Source organism: Mytilus galloprovincialis, chromosome 1, assembly GCF_965363235.1.
Source record: "Mytilus galloprovincialis chromosome 1, xbMytGall1.hap1.1, whole genome shotgun sequence".
Taxonomy (NCBI): Eukaryota; Metazoa; Mollusca; class Bivalvia; order Mytilida; family Mytilidae; genus Mytilus; species Mytilus galloprovincialis.
In genome coordinates, this window is record NC_134838.1 from 112,505,016 (window position 1) to 112,525,255 (window position 20,240).

Below are 20,240 nucleotides of genomic sequence, written 5' to 3' on the forward strand. Positions count from 1 at the left end.
TTGCATAGTTTGGCTTTAATACTGATTCAATTATAGGGTCTTTGCATCGGAATTAAACACATTTATTCTAATACCAGTTGTTGGCATGACACGGGTTATGTTCTTCTCATATATTTTATGATGGTATGATACTAAACCCCTAACGGGAGGGATTGTGGCTGATATTCATATGATGAACACATAATCTTTCAATCAGTTTAATTGAGGTCTGGAGCTGTAATGTCAGTAACTGCTAGTAGTCTGTTGTTATTTATGTATTATTGTCATTTTGTTTATTTTCTTTTGTTTCATATTTTGACATCGCTCGGACTTCTCTTAAACTGAGTTTTACTGCTAGTATTGTTGCGGTTTGTTTTTTCTACATTGGCTAAAGGTATAGGGGGAGGGTTGATATCTCAAAAAACATGTTTAACCCCGCCACAATTTTGCGCCTGTCCCTAGTCAGGAGCCTCTTGCCTTTGTTAGTCTTGGATGATTTTTAATTTTAGTTTCTTGTGTATAATTCGGAGTTTAGTATGACGTCCATTATCACTGAACTAGTATACATATTTGTTTAGGGGCCAGCTGAAGGACACCTCCGGGTGCGGGAGTTTCTCGACACATTGAAGATTCATTGGTGGCCTTCGGCTGTTGTTTGCTCTATGGTCGGGTTGTTGTCTCTTTGACACATTTCTAATTTCCATTCTCAATTTTATTTCGTTTTAATTGTTTTCCATCTGTCATTTCGGGGCCTTTTGTGGCTGAGAATGCGGTATGGGTTTGCTCATTGATAAAAGCCGTACAGTGACCTGCAGTTGATAATTTGTGTGTCATTTGGTGTCTTGTGCGAAGACTTGCCTCATTGGCAAGCATACCACATTTTTTAATATATTTATTAAAAAGTCTTTTTTTTTTGGTCAATTTGTATTCTCTTTCGTTGTTACACTAAATATGGGTAACCTTCCCAGCAACGTTTCGGTGCTACATTCATGTTTACACAATTTTAAATAGTACACAAACAGTGACCAAAAACATAAATGAAAACACTATACAATTGGTGTGTACATCCTTACTTTCATTATGTACCGACATTTGACCATCACAGTGCTCTCTTATTGTCCGTTCGTTTAAGTTACATCAGGTCAATCTTTCCTCGTTTTATCAAGGTCCAATTGACATGATTCGATGAGTCCCCCTTTCGATAATGATACAGTCACCTGAATTAAAGGGCATTTCCGTTGTTTTCATAATTACGCTTGCACCTGATTTCGTACCTTTAAGGACAAATTTTGGTTAAAAAGGAATTTTGTAAACTGCAGAAGGTCAGTATGACAAATCCAATCTTATTTTCTTTTCGATTTTTTGCATTACAGTTCCATTCTATGAAAAATAATTCCAGTGATTTTCATAGTATATCTTAAATGAATGGTGATAGTAAAATACTTTATTTCAAGAAAAAGGAAAAGTTAACTTCCCTGAAATTTCAAGAACAAACTTGAAATTAATAAAATCCGTGTGAAATTTTATGATCATATATCTAAGTGTTATCAAATTTTAAAGCATAGTGACGGAATGAAACAATCTATTAGCCCCTTCATATTGTTTTACAAGAACATAGATAATGAGTTGAACAGTTACTTTCGCAAAGACCTGCGACTTTTGATAAGCATACAATCCCTAGTTACCTCTAGACGAACACATGTCTATATTTTTTGGGAATATAATAACAAAAATAAAATAAAAAAAGTATCAAAACAAGTTTGTACGCTAATAGATTTTTCTGATTCTGACAATCTTTTCCTATTTTTGAATTTATTAAAAAAAAATATTCTTCAGCAATTGATCTCTCCAATGCATAGCGTTTAATCCCTTTTTATATCAGGCTTAATCACATGGTTTTTATCTAATCTACCAAATAACCAAGTGCTTTGTACTTCCTTGTCGTTTTAAAATACCTTAGTATCCAGGACTAAATTTGTTTAAACATTGAAAAGTGTTTGTAAATATTAAACGACACAGGTCATGTATCAAGTAAGTAAATAATTTTTAGTAGGTCTGATAAGCATCCATATTGCTTTCATTTTATAGATTTATTAAAAAATCGAATAAATTTTGAGATTTATTACGTTTACTTGATTTTTGTTTTTTTTAATTACAAGAACCGGGAAAAAGGCTCTGTATTGCCCGTGTAGAGATGATTTCATTTGTAATTTTGGCTATCTTTTGGTCTACTGCAAGTCTTTCAAGGTCTACAGGTATGTATATAAACAAATTAGTTAGGTTTTACAATGTAAAGGATACCATGTTTCAACAAAATAGATATATCTGGCTAGCAAAACATTACAATTGGGTTATAACTGATTCTCCAAAGTCAAAATGCATGTTTGTGTGTTTGAAAAGTTTCTGTCAAATAGAGATTTGTCTATTATAATATAGCAATGACATGTAATGAGCTTTTCATCGAATATAAAAAAAAACATATGAAAATAACAATAACAAATAAAACAAGACATGCAGCATTCAAATAAATAGAAATAAGAACAACACAACTTTAATTCTAGCATACACGTTTATCTTGCTAACACTAAAAAGATATATGAAGCACTATAAGACAGGAATGATTTTATAATTTACAGCTAAAACTTTTCAGTAAATATTCTCAAGTAAAAACTCTTACTGTTGTAATTATTAAAACGCAAACAAAAATGTCCATTAGGTTTTAAATACAGCATAAAAATGCATAAATAATGTATAAAAAAATACCCGCAGAGCAAAACAGCCCGTTCCACCCAAGGACTACACCAGACTTTTATAATGTGTGAAGCTATTTACAGTCCTGAAGTGACCCGGTTAATTATTCCATAAAGACGCAACAGCAAAGCTAAACAATTTCTTCCCATATGTGTTAGTTCTTACCTACAGTATTTCCAAAATGTTACTGCATCTAAAAGATTTACAGTTTGTATTTGATGTGAAGAAAATTTGGTTAACACAGAGGAGCCGAATTATCTAAAATTTTGTAGTCTCAAGTGCCACTGTTCTTATGTCCCTTTCTTGTAGAGTTGAAAACTTAGCGTTTTCATGAAGAGTTTCGAAAGATGATAAATAGTCGTCATATACAAATCTTGATGCTCTCTCTTGGATTTTTTTTAATTATTTTGATTTTTTTCTGTAAAAATATGCCAAGCCAAAAGTAAAAAAATTGAAACGACTCAAAATGAAAGTATGGAAAATTGTAAATGTATTTAATCTGGTTAGATATGAACCAATTATCTTGAAAACCATACGCTTCACCTATTGTGATGCCTTTCTACACATATTACTTATATAATGACTGCATCTAAAATTGGTAATCAGTATGAAATCCAAATAACTTGACCGTTTCTTCACATGATGAGTTTGGATAGAAGCATTTTTGCAAAGGTTTTTTTCCTAAAGCAATAACCTGAAATTTATCAGGATTTGTCATGTCGTTAGCATAATTGTATAAGGTACTATGTTTAAGAAAATAAAAATTTCATTTATGAAGAAATTAAGAAAAAAGTGGCCCAAATAGAGAACCTTGGGGTACCCCTTTTTGATGTCAGCCCAGCTACTCAAAACAAAGTTGATTTTAATTTGTTGTTTTCTGTCAGAAAATATGATTGTAACAACGAAGGAGAATATAGAGAAACATCAAATAGGCCTACTCATCACTTATCTGATAAAATATCACGAAGAAAACAGTCAAAAGCTTTTTATTAATCCACAAGAACTACAGCTGTATAAAATGTTATTGTCTAGGGCTCAACGCAAGCCTTCCAGTAAGCTGAGCAGAGTAGTCTGACTGACATCCATGTCCTCTACGAAAGTGACATTAAAAATGGAATAAAATAATGTTCTTCTTATGTTACGTTAGTCTGTATGATTATGCTTGTTATATTCAGTAACGGATGGTCCATGTCGACAAATTTCTTTTTAAGCGTGTTCAATGATATTTAGCCATAGAGTAAATAAAAATAATGGTTTTTGTCTTATAATTGCAAAATTATATTGTTGTTTGTGTGACATAATTGTTTTGTCGGCAAACACCTTCTTTTAGTACTGATATTAAATTTCCAGGAATTCTAGGGCAACAATAAACCCAACTTGTGTCTACATAGGTCAACATGTAAACATTTAATCCTTCAGACACTTTGTGTAAATTGATTGTAGTAGCCCATAACATTAGTTAAAATTATAGAATGACTTTCAGAAAAATCTGATAATAAATGATTCAGTGAAAATAAAACTTTTAAAAATAGAAATAAACTTTTGTTTCTTTTCTTTTTTGAAATCCATGCATAAATACTCATCCAGGACCTGTATATCTGTTTTATTTTCATATTTATTAGGAAGTTTTAACGTATTATTATCACATCCTATTGTCGTGACAAGTAAAAAAAATGATGAAGCCATGATACTTTTTTTTTTTAATATTTTCAATTTTTTCTCGTTTGTAAATCAAACTTTTCCTTAACACTTGTTTTAAAAATGAATTTGATGCATTATACTTGTTCTGTAAGAATCAGTTGTTACTATTTACTATAGTGCTTTTTGTTTACCTAACTAACAAACAAATTTACAAAATGAAACTTTTGGTAAACATATTCATATCAATTTAAACCAAAATTAACTTGTCTATGAGTTTGCTTTAAAGATTGAGGAGAATTGCGCTCTGTAGTATACGTATTTCAAGAAACTAGAGGAAATTTGATAGTATTGGCTTTCTGTAGTGTTTCATTACATGACTATAATAAACATTGGTTGAAAATTGACATGTTAACCTTCTTTACTGTGCGTATTGCCGTGTGTTTGTTTATTCAACATTACCTAGAGGTAAATGGGGAGGGTGATAATCTGATGAAGTGCTTTACCCCGTCGCATTTTTGCGCCTGTTCCAAATCAGGAACTTCTGGCCTTTGTTAGTCTATTATGTATTTTTTTATAATTTCAGTTCATTTATATGTTTTGGAGTTTACTGTGACGTCCATTTTCATTATACTTAAACACATTTTTGTTAAGGAAATAGCTGAAACCTGCCGCCGGGTGCAGGATTGTCTAGCTTTGTTTAGGACCCATTGGTGGCCTTGGGGTGTTTTCTGCTATTTGGTCGGTACGCGTGCGGTCCAAATGGTCTGGAACGTATATACTATATATAGAGCTTGTGTTTCATTTCTTATTTACTTGTTACTTGTTAGAGAGTTGCCTCTTCCAAGGACGCTGTTAACTTCATATGCAATAGTGTTGTTGAAAAAATGATTGAGACACTTCCTTAAATAACTTATTATTTTGAATTTTGAAAACTTATTTCAGAGGCTGATTGTTATAACAGATATAACAAAGGAATAAACTATGCCGGAAATATAAGTGAAATACCATCTGGTCTACCTTGTTTAAAGTGGAGTGAGGTTGATCCCCATCCTTTACATAACTACACAGAGGATCACAACTACTGTCGAAATGTTTTACCGTCAGCAATTGACAGTCCATATTGTTATACAACAAAAGCGTTTAGCTTTGAAAAATGCGTCATTCCAGTCTGTGGTAATGTATAACAGTACGCTATAATGTAATGAACAAAAGGAACAAAGGTCATACTTAAAAATGGTCGGTTCATTTCTACTTTTAAATTAAACGATTTGGCTGATTAATATTAAGCTAGAGACAAAACTACAAAATGAATGTATTTACGAGAAGGAATAACATTGGCTTTCATTAGTTACGGGTAAAAACATAAAAATATAGTCATCAATGGTTTTATCATAATTGTGTGACTGGAAAGATTCTGAACACAATAATATTGTTTTGAAAGTTTTAACCTTCAAAGGATTTGAACTAGACGAAAAACTAAAGGAATATATGAAAACATTGATATTAATTTATTATTCTAGTAGTCAACAGTTCATAAATTGAATGCAAAATATAGATTGTAGAAACTCAACAAATGACTTCGATTACAATGGAAATATTAGGATCACTAGAAGAGGTCATACTTGTCGTAACAATCAATACTGCAGGGCTCCATCAAATGATTCCGACAGTGTTGGAGGTCCTTGGTGTTATACAGGCCTCACTAATCCCCACTGGGATTATTGTAATGTACCAGTATGTGAAAGTAAGTTTTGAATTAAGATACATTCTATGAAAATAAGGTAAGTGGTATTTATGATTGCCAATAGAATAAAAATCCTTCACAAGACGTTGATGTTAACTACTTACCATAGACCTTCAACAATTATAAATAAAACTTATCTTGCCTGTATAGTTAGATATAACAGAACCGGACATGTCAGAATGTGAAATAATTCAATTTATGAGATTTATAATAATAATAATAATTGCAAATTCAAATTAAACGTAAGATACACAGTACAAAGTGTAAGTTAATGAGTCCGTCTTTTGGCTAAGTGATATTCGTAGTAGTTGAACGAAAGAACGAAAGTAGTTTTTGAGGGTCACAGTATTCGCTGCACCCTAAAAGCTTCACAGTGACTTGAAAATAGATAACAACAACCGAAGCTCTATGAACATGATTTATTTTGTGTGCATATTAATTTTGTGGCATGAAATTATGCATCACACTAGTACTTGTTCTATTCAACTCCATCTATTTTATATAACATAGTTTATAATAAAGATGCCGAAGATATGTAAATCTAACAATGTTGTCTGAAAACGGCGTTTAACACCAAAATCCATAAGATTTAAGGTACAAAATGTATTTTAAGGGTTAAAAAATATATATTTTTTTATTGATTTTACAAAAAAGATTATATTCATAGATAAGCTGCTATACCTGTTACCATCTAAAAGAGCTTGTGTGTCAATGCAAGGCTAATGGCATTAGTACCAGCTTTATAAGACCATATTCTAACAGAACGACAACCTATCAAGCTGTGATATACACGCCATCGAATGCGACAGCATTATCATCTCCGTCGCAAAACAAAAAGGATAATTTATGAAAGAAAAAATAAAATCGCCTTTTTCACTCTCGCTTATTTCGATATTTCGGCAAACATCCAGTTATTTCTTAGATGGTAGACGATATTTTGGTCAGCATTTAAATCTGAGATAAAAGACCCCTAGTACAAAATGTAAATCGATTATACGAGAAATAAATTAGATGTTCTTTTATAATAAAGAAAAATTGTTGTATCAAATTTTGAACCTGTAAGTCTTTGGAATCAAATCCTATGTTAGCCGGTATTGGTTATTTCGGGCGTTTGCCTTTTCGACCTTCATATTCAATAGGACAATAACGCGAAATCAAGAAGTCGAAAAAATGAAAACACGAGATCTAGAAGTCGAAACGCAAAATCGGAAAGAACTAATATTTGCGTTTTCGCTTTTTCGACTTCGCACTATAGAAAATGAAGGGCGAAAACGCGAACACGTGAAAACGCGAAATGGCCTTAAACTGCCACCATAAAATCCAACCAATTTATTGATCAATCTCAATTTAAAGTACACTTCAATACTATTTTGTTCAATCATAAATTCAAGTAAAATACTGAAATGATAATAAGCCTTTAGCATCAAGTTTGGTTCAATTTTGTCAAGAAATATCAGTGATGAATTATTCACTTGCAAATGAATATTGCGGTCTAATTTAATCCGTATTTATGTTACCGTCAACTTGATCCCGTAGCTAGAAAAGGGTTAATGAAACAAGCGTGCTTAGTTATTACAAGAAAAGGAATGTCAATATTGAAAGTGAAACAAGAGTAAATCATTGGATGCTCATTTTTGACTTTTTGTAATTTGTAAATTCGTTTTAGTATGTTCTCGCTACATTGAAGACCTGTTGGTGACCCTCTGCTGTTGTTTTTTATTTGGGCGGGTTGTTGTCTCTTTGACACATTCCCCATTTCCATTCTCAATTTTATAAATCAAACATGAAAATTAAGGTCAAATCATTGATCATGAATATGACAACTAATGCCTCTTTGATCGATGTGTAAAAAAAAATAATTGTTGGGCACAAGGAAATGATTGTAATTTGGAAAATTAAGGGGCTGGACATTTAACGATACAGATACATTCAAAGTAAATTAGTGTGTGTGTGTGTGTATTGGTGTGTTCGTGTGAGTGTGTGTGTGTGTGCTAAATACCATTTTCAGCGTACTTTACATGTGACCAGAATTGGTTGAGCAAAGAAAAGAGCCAATCGTCGTCAGTAAAGATCGGGACGAGCGAGGGTAGAACTCTTAATCTCAGAGTTTACTTAATAGAGATCATACATTGTATTTAACAAACTCTACTTGGAACCATTCGCCCATAGATGCCTCTAATTTAACCCGAACTGGATTTTGAACAGAGCTTTGAGAATAAATCGTGTTAACCAATGTTCTGAAAAGTTATAGTTCTGGGTCAAATCGTGTTGACCAATGTTCTGAAACGTTATATATCTGGGTCTGTATACTGGTTTCTTGTGGCGTTTATTATGATTTATTCTCATGTCAAGAGATCTTCGTCGTTGTTGGTTTAAGGTCTTATACAATGTATTATCCAGTCTTCTTCATTCTTCCTATATATCCTGTCCGTCATATAATTATGCCCATTGTGAAATAATTGTTTCAGCATTAGTTTCCTTTATATGATGTCCTTTCGATAAACAAGTATTATTATTATGATATTGCTGCGATTATTGTCAACATAGAACTTTGGAATATAGTTCACATTGAATGTCCCGGATCTTCAGGTAAACTCACGACTCTTAACTGAAAGAAATATAGGTATAGATAGATAGATATTTTTATGGTAAAGTACTTGGTACATATACATGAAATACAATATATTACAATTTTGAACATAAGCAGTCAATTAACATGTATATTTATACCAACCAGCCTTTAGAGGCTTATGATGCACTGTCATTTATGTACGAAAAATTATATGAATAAATTTCGAATCAAGTAATCCTTATTATATCAGAGGCTTAATTCTTATTAGATACAATGTAGTTTCAATATATCAGTTGTTTTTAATAATTGAATGAGAAAATAAGGATGAAAGTAACTTAATTGAAAATAAACGATTGCGCAGGTTATTCTTGCATTAGCATATTAAAACTTGTAAAAGCAATATATTTCTTCGCTTTATTTGTAAATATATTTTCTATGTGCGTTTGAAATCTAAATTCTAAAAACAATAGAATATTCCTGAATGATTGATATTATTTTATATTCAAACTTAGTATGTATCCCATGTAAGAACTGAGCAGGATATGTTTACCCCTTTTTCTCAGTTTGTCGATGTTAACGCAAATTGAATGTTTCTGATCATGAATTTGTCAATAGAAATTGCAAGTTTTATGTGGTGTTTTTTACCAAAGGTTCTTTGATTCCCTGCAATACAATATTGTTGAATAAAAATAACCAAACATTAAATATAGAACTGCAATTCACAGGGGTTGAGAATCATTTAAATTTACGTTCACTTACAGTACTTTTGACACTTGTTTTAACACACAGTCTATCTGAATTTTGCAGGTGCGCAATGTCCCGACCTATCAGGAAACCCAAATTTAAAACCACTGGACGGTAAGACAATCTACCGATATGGAGAGATAGTGATGCTAACTTGTAACTCTGGATACAGACTAAATGGATCAAGGTCTCTGACATGTCAAAGATCAGGGTTGTGGAATGTTACAATACCTCACTGTCAAGGTTTGTAAACATGAAATTTATTATTTGATGTGCTAGTGTATATAAAATGTTTCATTTCAATAATGTCTTTTATTCACTAGCACAGTGGTTACGTTAATTAGCAAACCCAATATCGTATAGTCGGCTATAAAATTTCCAATTCTTACTGTTAAACCAAACATGAACAAATGAAATATTGAAAATGCACCAAAGAGTCTGAATGCAACCTAATGACACGTCAAATACATCTTTTGTTAAAATAAAGGGCTTCTATATATACAATATTTCATCTCCTAAATCTGCGTGATTCTAGCAAGATTGTTTTAGCACTTTTCTATTGAAAAAAAAACCAAACTACTCCAAATCACAAAAAATAAAAACTATTGAGATATGACATAAATCAAATGTAAAGTTCTTGACTTTAGACAGGTAGATGACAATTGTCGTGATAAAACCGTTTTTAAGATCTTTAAATTTCCTCACGTTGACTTTGATAAATGGAACGGCAAATGCGGTTTACTTTTTAAATTGTTATTTGTATGGAGAGTTGTCTCATTGGCACTCACACCACATCTTCCTATATCTAAATCTTTAGTAACGATTTCAAAACTCATTTTAAAGCAATTCATGAATTAGCAATATTGTTATAACAAAATGAAAACAAAAGATGTAGTTTGACTAAGCAGAGATCAAATGTCTTAAATGCTAGCAAATATAGGTAATCAAAAAGCTTTAACAACGAGCAAAAGATAAAACGTAAAGAAATCTATAATAGGCACGAAAGATAATATACTCATTGGTAATTGACCTAGTTTGCATAATGTTTGTTGTCTACTATCGTTTGAAATAAAGATAAAAGATCATCAAGCGTATACTTTAAACGATGATTAATATGTTGATTGCGATTATTGCGTTTTCCGTTAGCCTGTTATTACGTTTTCTTTTATGAACAATATCCATGATAGCAATGGAGAAAGTTTTATAAAGAATGTTTTGTAGCAACTGACATCTAGCTTTATGTTATAAAGAGTGAAGGGAAATACATAATCAAAGACCTCATGAAGGCACCCACCACTGTAGTCAAATTGAAACACAATAACCCACAAAACACTACAAGGAAACTGAAACTTCCCAAGTTTCTCAACCCAACCTAAAATAGGTGTAAACTCAAGTGTTTCGCAGGTTAAATCAGATCCTTGGCGACTAGTGTCTCTGGTCGTGTTTTTCTTTGCAAAAACAGAAAACAACGTAATAGCGAACGGATTTGAAACCATACCTTCTTGCACTATAATATTGGTGGCTCTTATGGTTAATGGATGGATACAGTAACATAATACTGTTACGGCCAGAATCACCTTTAAATTGTAGCCAACAAAATACACAAATCAATAATAAAATTTAACAATATTGATTATACAAAACTTTACAAGAAGTATTACACAAATATTACTGCCAACTTAACTGTCAAAATATGAGTCCAATCTTTTATCTTTATCTGTATCCGGAAATCTTCTAGGGAATCCAATCAGAATAATATTATTACGTCCACTACTAAGTTCATAATCTAGTATAATGGTGTTTGTAGAATAAAAGTGTCAATCCAAATGCTGTGAATACTTATGTCTATCGATTTCTTAGTCTGAAAATTTAACTTTAGTGTCTGTAAATATATAGTTGTCAAGGAAATCTCTAGAACACTCTAGAAAAAGAAAGTCCTAGAAAGCTACAACGGAAGTTTCCAGAAAAATGTAGAAGTTTTAAATAATGTATCTTTTCTTTGGATTATTCTGGAATCATTATGCAATCAAATGGAAAGTTCAAATCATTCTATCCGTATCTGTAAATGTTCCAGTGATTTCTAAACTGCACAATCATAAGATTATTTTGTAAACAACTATCAGGCCATACAACATAAATTCGGCCAACATAAATAAATAAAATAATTACAATATCATAACAATACACAAAACAAAACAACTGTCTATTAAATTAAATTCATAGGTTATCCTAAGATACGTATCAAATACCCCAAAACTATCTATATGATGTCATTGAACTTCACACATGTCTAATTGATGAAGGACGCAAACATGTGTCCTTTTTATGAACGTTCAATCATGTCAACCTTTTAAAATCCTTCAAAATTGTTCAACATTATAAATCGTATATGTTATTTAAAATTAAATCAAGTCGATATTATAACCGTTGTTTTAGTTGTTGTAAAAAGGGAACAGTAACTCTTTTAAAGATTTTAGTATCTGTTGTGAGATCTTAAATTTTATTGATTTCAAGAAAGAACTTTTGATTATTATTCTTTTTAATCTTTTGATGAACGCCATATTGTGTTCATATTTAGAAGACAAAAATACAAAAATAAAACCCAACAAAAAATACCCTTCCCCTCCAAAAAAAACAACCCCGTTCAAGTCACCGCTTTTTAAAACTGATTTGTAGCATATAATGATGTTTAAAGTTATTTGGTTATTGCTCTTATTGGTAATTTAAGTTTCTACAGCAAAAATGGTAATTTAAGTTTCTACAACAAAAAAATCCTTTTATTACATTCTTAAATTAAAAACATAAGATTAAAGAAGTTTAACCATTGGTATAAGTATTTTTCTATTGTCAACATTTTATTGTTGCATTTATTCAAGTATGCATCAGAAATTTAATAGTAGTTCATGTTTTTTTTCTTCTGTTTCCGCTTACAGTTGTAAATTGTAATGATTTGAGACAAGTGCCTCATCAAAAGTTGGAACCAGTTCAAATGGCATACTCGTACAGAGACAATGTTACATTCAAATGTGACGACGGATATGAGTTGTCACCAGCAGATACCATGGTTACCTGTCAAAGTGATGGAACATGGAGTAATAAACAACCAAATTGTACAGGTATGTATGGCTTATTAATACAATAAATTATGATTACACTGGATGCAATTTAAGATCATGTGAAATGAGTTTCATTAAATCAAATTACTTATAACTAGAATAAATATCAGGACTACCTTCATATATCTATCAACTTATCTGATACCTTTCTTTTTTTAAAATACAAAGAACTAGTTTATACATTACTTTAACGTTGCTGAATACTTTAAATCTTGTAAAGTCTTTTAAAAAAAATTATACTGTTTAAATACTTTGTATGTTTTCTTAATTCAGAAAATAAAAATGTATAGTGAAATGGTTTTCCAGTTTTTCATGTTTGTCTTCGGTTATGCTGTACAAGTTTGGGGTATTTAGTGAAAAAAGTTTGCATTTAAATTTCGATTAAATATACCAAAATCCGCAGAAAAGAAAATGTGTAATACATGGATATCGATTACTGGATTTCAATTGGAACTAACAAATATAGTTTTGCATTTGAATCCTTTAAAAGCAGTCTTTTTTATAGATCAGTATACAAATCAAAACTGTATTTCAAGCCTAATTATCTCCATAGAAAACTGTTCTGAATCGAAAAAAGAGATTAGATGAACAGCACATGGCTCATTTTTTTGTAAACTAAAAGTGATGCTGATTATTAAAAAGAAAGGCAAGTAAAATACCTAAAATAAATCTAAGACATCCTCATTTTATTACCAAACAATAACATTAATTGTAGCAGAAGAAATTGACTCCCTTGACTATCCTTCTGATAAAGTAAACGAAGTTATTTGTTTAGTTTTGTTTTTATCAACCCGATAGTACAATCAACTGGTTTATCAATATACTTCAGCTACATGTAACTACTTTTTCTTTTTCTTTAGGTCTGCCATGCCCTCCATTGTCTAGGATTGACAACGCCTTACTACCAACCAAGATTCAAGGATATCGATATCCTGAAACATTGAAAGTCAATTGTTTGACAGGTTATGAAATTGAAGGTTCTGATCTACTCCATTGTAATTCAAGTGGATTATGGGGCTTCATACCACAGTGCAAAGGTGATAATTACAATACAAGTAATAATCTCTGTCATTTGAAACGGTGATTTGGTTTTGCGGTACTCTTCTTAGCACAAACTTTAGAATGTTCTTTGGTCATATCTTTAGTTATTAAAACATATAATTAAGAGAACGAAAATATTTTTAGTTTGCTAAAAATGTATTTAACTGGTAAAAACGATTGTCATCAGTTTGAATGCGTGAGATGGTATTATGTTGTCGATATATATGAAATGGGTATTTTCGATGATACGATACATGTTTTAAACATTTTGTTCATATGATTTCTAAATAAATAACACAGTTGTAAAATTATCTATTGGCAGAGTAGATTCGGGGGGATACATCGGTAAACGACTTGAATAAAGGTTTATTATACTTAAACTTAAATTTTGATAACATTATTAACATTCACACACTGAGTATTAATAATTATTACTAAAAGGAAATCAATTCGCCTTTGGGGCACCTGGTATTATCCAATATTTTAGTGAAGTAAGAGTTGTTGAGTATTTTGTCTTTTGATTTCTGTAATGCATTTTTATATGGTGTTTCTATGGGTCGTTTTCAACTTTTTGCCACATTGTTTATTTGTATATTGATGTTTCACGTTATATATTTGTCGTCTGATATGTTCTGATCTAATATGCATGAGGGATCTTGTGTGAATAGACCTGTCTTATTGTCTCTCTCGATTGGTACCCCTCTTTAAATATACAATCTATTAAAATTAGGCACAAATCAAGTTACAAGAAGACCATTTATATCCGTATCTCCTGTTGAAATTAATGACTAGAAATTCCAATAAAAACTTCCCTTCCCCTCCGCCTCACACATACACACCTCAACCACAAAAAAATAACATTCAAACGTTAAGAAAAGAAAACAACTGTTCTTGATTATAATATGGCGATTTTACTGTATATATTTGTGTACGTTCAGTTGTCTGAAATAACAACATCATGGTCGCTTTTAAACAATGTGGTCTGGGCTGAAACTATCCACTAATGACTGATTACAAATTATTAAGATCTGGGTTTCAAACAATGCTATAACAAATTATTTAAAATATGATAAGAGTGCTTTTTATTATGACTTGTAAATCTGTCCTGGAATTTAGATTAAGGAGGTATGGGACAGGGAGTCTAAATAAAAAATTAAAGAATTTGTTCATAATTTGCAAAAACATAGTATTCATTTATATGTGTTCAAATATATAACAAAAATGATGGGTCACTTTGCATTTTCTCAGCTAAAGGTTGTGACAAAAAGACACATTTTGTATGGATTATACAGGAAAAACAATCATTATATGGTTAGAAGCTAAACTAAATCGTAGAATTGTACAGATAGCTTTTTAGAAAATGCTCTGAGAATATTAAAAGAAAAGATAGGGTCACCGTTGTTTTTTCCGGCTAAAATACAAAATAGCAAAATTCCATGTAAATACCTTCAGAAAATGCGATATTTTGATGTTATCTTATCAAAATACCAATTTTGAAATATTAAAAATCAAGCAGAAACAATCAATACTTGTAACAATATTAATATTTATAAGTTGTAATAACATAAATTTGTTCTTTTAAATGCAAATTCACAGATTTTATCTTCATTCATACATCAAATTTTGCTAACTTGATTAAAAATCTGGACCTTACAGTCTATGTTTTTTACAATCCTAGATGGCGAAAGACACCCATACCACCTGATATAGTATTTCAAACTACTTAAAATGAAACTTTGTAAATATAGATTGTAGAAACTTATTATCGGATCATAATTACGCTTGAAAAATGCACTACTTAGATCACGTTGCCACCTACACATTTTCTAAACTTTAGAGTCCAATAAAATGGTTATATCATATATTCCTATGACGATGAAGCTTCAACTGAAAGAAAATATTTTATGATTGTTTCGTATATTAGACATGTGAAAACGCTAAATTTTAACAGGGTATTTTTCATTTGACAGCTGTAACTTGTAATGCATTGAGACAAATGCTTCATCAAAAGTTGGAACCAGTTCAAATAATATACTCATACAGAGACAATGTAACAATCAAATGTACTGATGGATATGAGTTGTCATCAGGAAACTCCATGGTTATCTGTCAAAGTGATGGAGCATGGAGTGACCAACAACCGAATTGTACAGGTATGTTAATTAGCATGCAGGACTGGAAGCAAATGAAAGTCATGTTATGAAAATGTCATCCAATATACAGGTACCAAAGAAGAGTAATTTATTTGCTGTTTTAAAATTTCCTATTTTTTCTAGAAAGTTCTTTTTCTTTTAAAAACTACATCCCCATTCGATATATAGTTGAATACAATATGTTAATCATTTCTAGTTTGGGAATTTTATCTAATGGTTTAATTTTCATATAATGAAATTTTAAGGTCTTTGTATCGTTAGAACACTTGTTTTGTAATTACATTTTTTGTAAAACAAATACATGCAATTGAAATAGGAAGATAGAGGGTCATTGCTCAGATTTTAACCTCGGACAAGCAAATATTACAGATAGACTAAGGTACAATTTGAACGCTTCCCATTGAACTTTCTTGAAAACAATTTTATCACATATATTCAAGATACTATTGGTAACATTCAGCACGAATTAGTCACAAATAAACCCATTAACAGTGTATATGTTACGGACCGTATTTGGATCATACGCGTATGGTCAAGATAAACTAATTAAGTGATAATTGTTAAATATAGGCAACAGTAGTATACCGCTGTTCAAACTCAAAAATCCATGGACAAAAAAACAAAATCAGGGTAACAAACTAAAACTGAGGGAAACGCATAAATATAAGCGGAGAACAACGACACAACACTACAATGTAACACACATAGAAACGGACCAGCATCAGACAAAATATCACGAGAATAACAAATATAACATCAAAACCAAATACAAAAATTTGGGATAGACAAGCACCGTGACACTTCTTATCGCAATGTCAATTTACACTCAAAAATAAGAGAAAGCAAACGACGCAACGTTAAATTGTAACACACACAGAAACGAACTATAATATAACAAAGGCCATATTCCTGACTTGGAACAGGACATTTTTAAATGAAAAAATGGTGGGTTGAACCTGGTTTTGTGGCATGCCAAACCTCGCACTTTAATGGCAATGTTAAATATAACATTGAAATGACAACACAATATTACAGGACTACAATACAAATAAATAAGAGAATGTATTAGATAAAGAAACACATAATTAATGAATAACAAAAAGCATCAGGTTTAAAATTCAATACGCCAAAAAACGCGCCTTGTCCACACAAGACTCACCAGTGACGGCCAGATATAAAAGATCGAAAGCGAAAAAAGTACAAAGTTGTACAGCACTGAAGATCAAAAGTTGAAAAAGGTTGTGTCAAATACGGCTATGGTTTTATGCTTGGGATAAGAACATCCTTATTATTAAGAACACTTAATGCTATTGCAAACAGTAAATTTTATCAAATGAATATAACAGATATACATAATGAAACTGAAGTATTAACTCATTACATAAAACAAACACGAATACATAATGCAAAAAGACCAACACAGAATAGACACACCCGACTCAGTCCAGGCCTCAACGCAGTAAATTATGAAAATGACGTCACATACGATGGTGAAAAGGCATTAAAAATTACGTCACATTTGAATATATGAAATTTGTGAAACAGCAGAAAAATGACGTCACATATGATAAAAAGGAGATGTGGTAATACATTTATATGTATGAAAATTTATATGTATGAAAATTTATATGTATGAAAATTTAGACAATAAAAAATTTCAATTATCAAAATCTACATTTAAATGTACTATGAGTGTGTTCTGCTGGTGCAAAAAAAATATTTTTAAAATTCTTTAATTTTTCATTAGGTATTCCATGTCTGCATTTGCCTAAGATTGACAAAGCCTTACTACCAAGTCGGACAAAACAATATCGATATCCTGAAACAATCAAGATCACTTGTGAAACTGGTTATGTAGTTGAAAGTTCTGATCAACTTCAATGTAATTCTAGTGGATTCTGGAATTATATACCACAGTATACTTGTATAGGTAATATTCGCGATTAAAAAAATGATTACTTTCTGTTTTCTTATCAGCATATATATTTTTTTCTTAAACTTCAGTCATTATCTTTAACATTCTTATTTATTATATACAATATTAGAATTGGTCGGTTTTATTAATGGAATTTGTTTATCCGTATAATATCCGATTCATCAAATTCGCTTTATTATCAAAGATTTATCTTTTTGTATGAATAGTAAATAATGTGTGCTGATTGCAGTAAAATAAACAAGTTCTGAATTCACACAATGCATATCATGTTTTCACCATTAATGAAGATAACAATCAACAAAATCTTAACAAGCAAAATATATTGTTAACAAACAGAAATAAAACAACAGAATAGAAGGAATATTAATGCTAAAAAGAAAATCGTCAATCTTTTTTGAAAAAAAAAAGAAATGTAAATACAACCAATTATATTTTTGTAACTTTTTCCTTAAAAGAAGATTTGAATATTTATGGGAGATGTGCACGACTCAATAATCACGATACTTGAAATATCCATATATCAAAGGATCAACGTTTGTTTGGGCTTGTATTCATCAAGGCAAACTTTGAAACTGAGTACGAAATATCTTCTATTTGCTGACTCTGTTAGGGGATGATAACAAGTCAAATTTTGCACACAAACTATAATTCTTGCTTTTAACATTGCCCTGTTAAGCCGCCCATGGCAAAGTGCTGACAAATAAGACGTTAGGAATTGGTAGATTATATGTTTTTATAATTCCTTACTTTATTATTAAAAGGACAAACACACAGTAGTTATACATATTTGTTTTTCAGTAGTGTATGTATGGAACATCAGACATAACAAAGAAAAAACAAGAAAAAGTAAAATAACTATATTCCAAACTATGAGGAAAATTCAAAACGGAGAGTCACTTATTCCAATGGCAAAATCAGAAGCTCAAACACATTATCAAACGAATGTACAACTGTCATATTCCTGACCTGGTACAGGCATTTTCCTATATAAAAAAGGTGAATTAAAATACAGAGTTAAGCTTCCTATCTCCATCGCTTGACTTTTTTTCACAAGCGCCGGACTTTGCTTTTTTGGCGCTGAAATTTACCCCATTGAAAGTGTTAAACATATTTTCTCAATATTGTTTCAGAATATCACAACTGATACGATACAATCTCAACCTGACATGATTTATAACGAATTCAGTTTGATACAATCATATTCGTAACAAAATCAGAAAAACTGGTACTTTTTGTTTATATTTATTGAGAAAAATGCATATTTACTGATATATGTAAGCTTTATTGATACACTCTTTGTCAATTTGTCAAAAACTGACTGAGGTAGTCGCACTTACCTGCGGGGAAAAAGCGATTGTCATTTTAAATCATATTGGTCATAGTAATAAACGAGACAAGCTCTTGTTCAGTTATCTATGGCATTGAATTCTCCTTTTAACGAAATATTCACAATTCTGTCAATACATTGACCAAAAAGACGACCTACCCTATCAATATTTTTTAAACTAGAAAAGCTCAACAGGAAGTACCAGTAAACTTTGTTCTCCCTTAACCATTTAGTTGAGATTATATGATTTACCAGGCGTGCTATTCCTAGAAATGGATAGGTTAGATAAACATATATACCTAGTTTGAATTCTTTTGTCTAGAAAACTCACAATCCCATAAAGATTCCATGGAAAACCGAGGCAAATGTATATCCTATGGATTATTTGGTGGGATGTTAGCAGCAATAGTTTTAATATCGACAGGACTGCAGATCGCTACGTGCTTTTATTACAGGTAATAAGGATTTTTTGGTATCATACAGTAAACACTAAATAGAAATCAAGAATATAGAAAAGCTACACATAAGACACCATTAACAATAGGTATACTAGTATCTCTAGGAAATATTAATATTTATAAGGACCTTTTTTCAAAACAAATATAAAATTTGATTGTTGGCCATGACCCGGCTTATATGTATTTCGGTTTTACTTTGTAATCAATTATTCCCGCATGCTGTAAGACAGTGTGTCCAGTCAGTCTTGTCGTGGGTACTTTTGATATATTTTGTCATCCTTTGTCTCTTGTTTCTCACTTAGATGTGTGCATAATTAAATTAAAGCATGGATTTCATTAACTAGTTTCAGTGTGTTCAATCTTAAGATGCAAGTAATATACATTACCATCTTCCTGCTTGTTTGAATCGTATATGTCTCTTCATCAGATATATTTTATCAAAATGGTAGTTAACCATTATTATGCATTTACAAACGGCATCGATGTTCTCGTGCTGCCTTGTCGCTTCGAGTATGAGATTCGATCCCGGCCGGGTCAAACCAAAGACTTCACAATTGAAAATTATATATTCCGATAAATATGAAACATTTAGAGGTAGGCGTAAGCCTGATTAGATCCTGAGTCAGAATAATGTGTCCGGATAGTATGACAAATCGGCCTTTGGAATACCTTGTGAACGAGCAAATTGAGTTCAGCCTTTTGTCGGTCTGTTTCATAGCAGTGTTTATTTGCAACTGATTACTATTATGTTGTTCTCGACCTAAATATGAATGTTATG

The 20,240-nt window shown here is 31.2% G+C and overlaps 1 protein-coding gene across 1 annotated transcript in view; it reads left to right on the plus strand.

Annotated features, from left to right (window-relative positions):
* The first annotated feature begins 2,141 nt into the window (after positions 1–2,141).
* Positions 2,142–20,240, plus strand: part of LOC143065125 (uncharacterized) — a 121,489-nt gene continuing 103,390 nt past the window's right edge. The window contains exons 1-9 of the mRNA XM_076238534.1: positions 2,142–2,234; positions 5,314–5,544; positions 5,927–6,115; positions 9,495–9,674; positions 12,365–12,547; positions 13,408–13,584; positions 15,559–15,741; positions 17,489–17,671; positions 19,327–19,459. Coding sequence (XP_076094649.1) covers positions 2,174–2,234; positions 5,314–5,544; positions 5,927–6,115; positions 9,495–9,674; positions 12,365–12,547; positions 13,408–13,584; positions 15,559–15,741; positions 17,489–17,671; positions 19,327–19,459 — 1,520 coding nt within the window. The 5' untranslated portion in view covers positions 2,142–2,173. The remainder of the gene's footprint in view (positions 2,235–5,313; positions 5,545–5,926; positions 6,116–9,494; positions 9,675–12,364; positions 12,548–13,407; positions 13,585–15,558; positions 15,742–17,488; positions 17,672–19,326; positions 19,460–20,240) is intronic.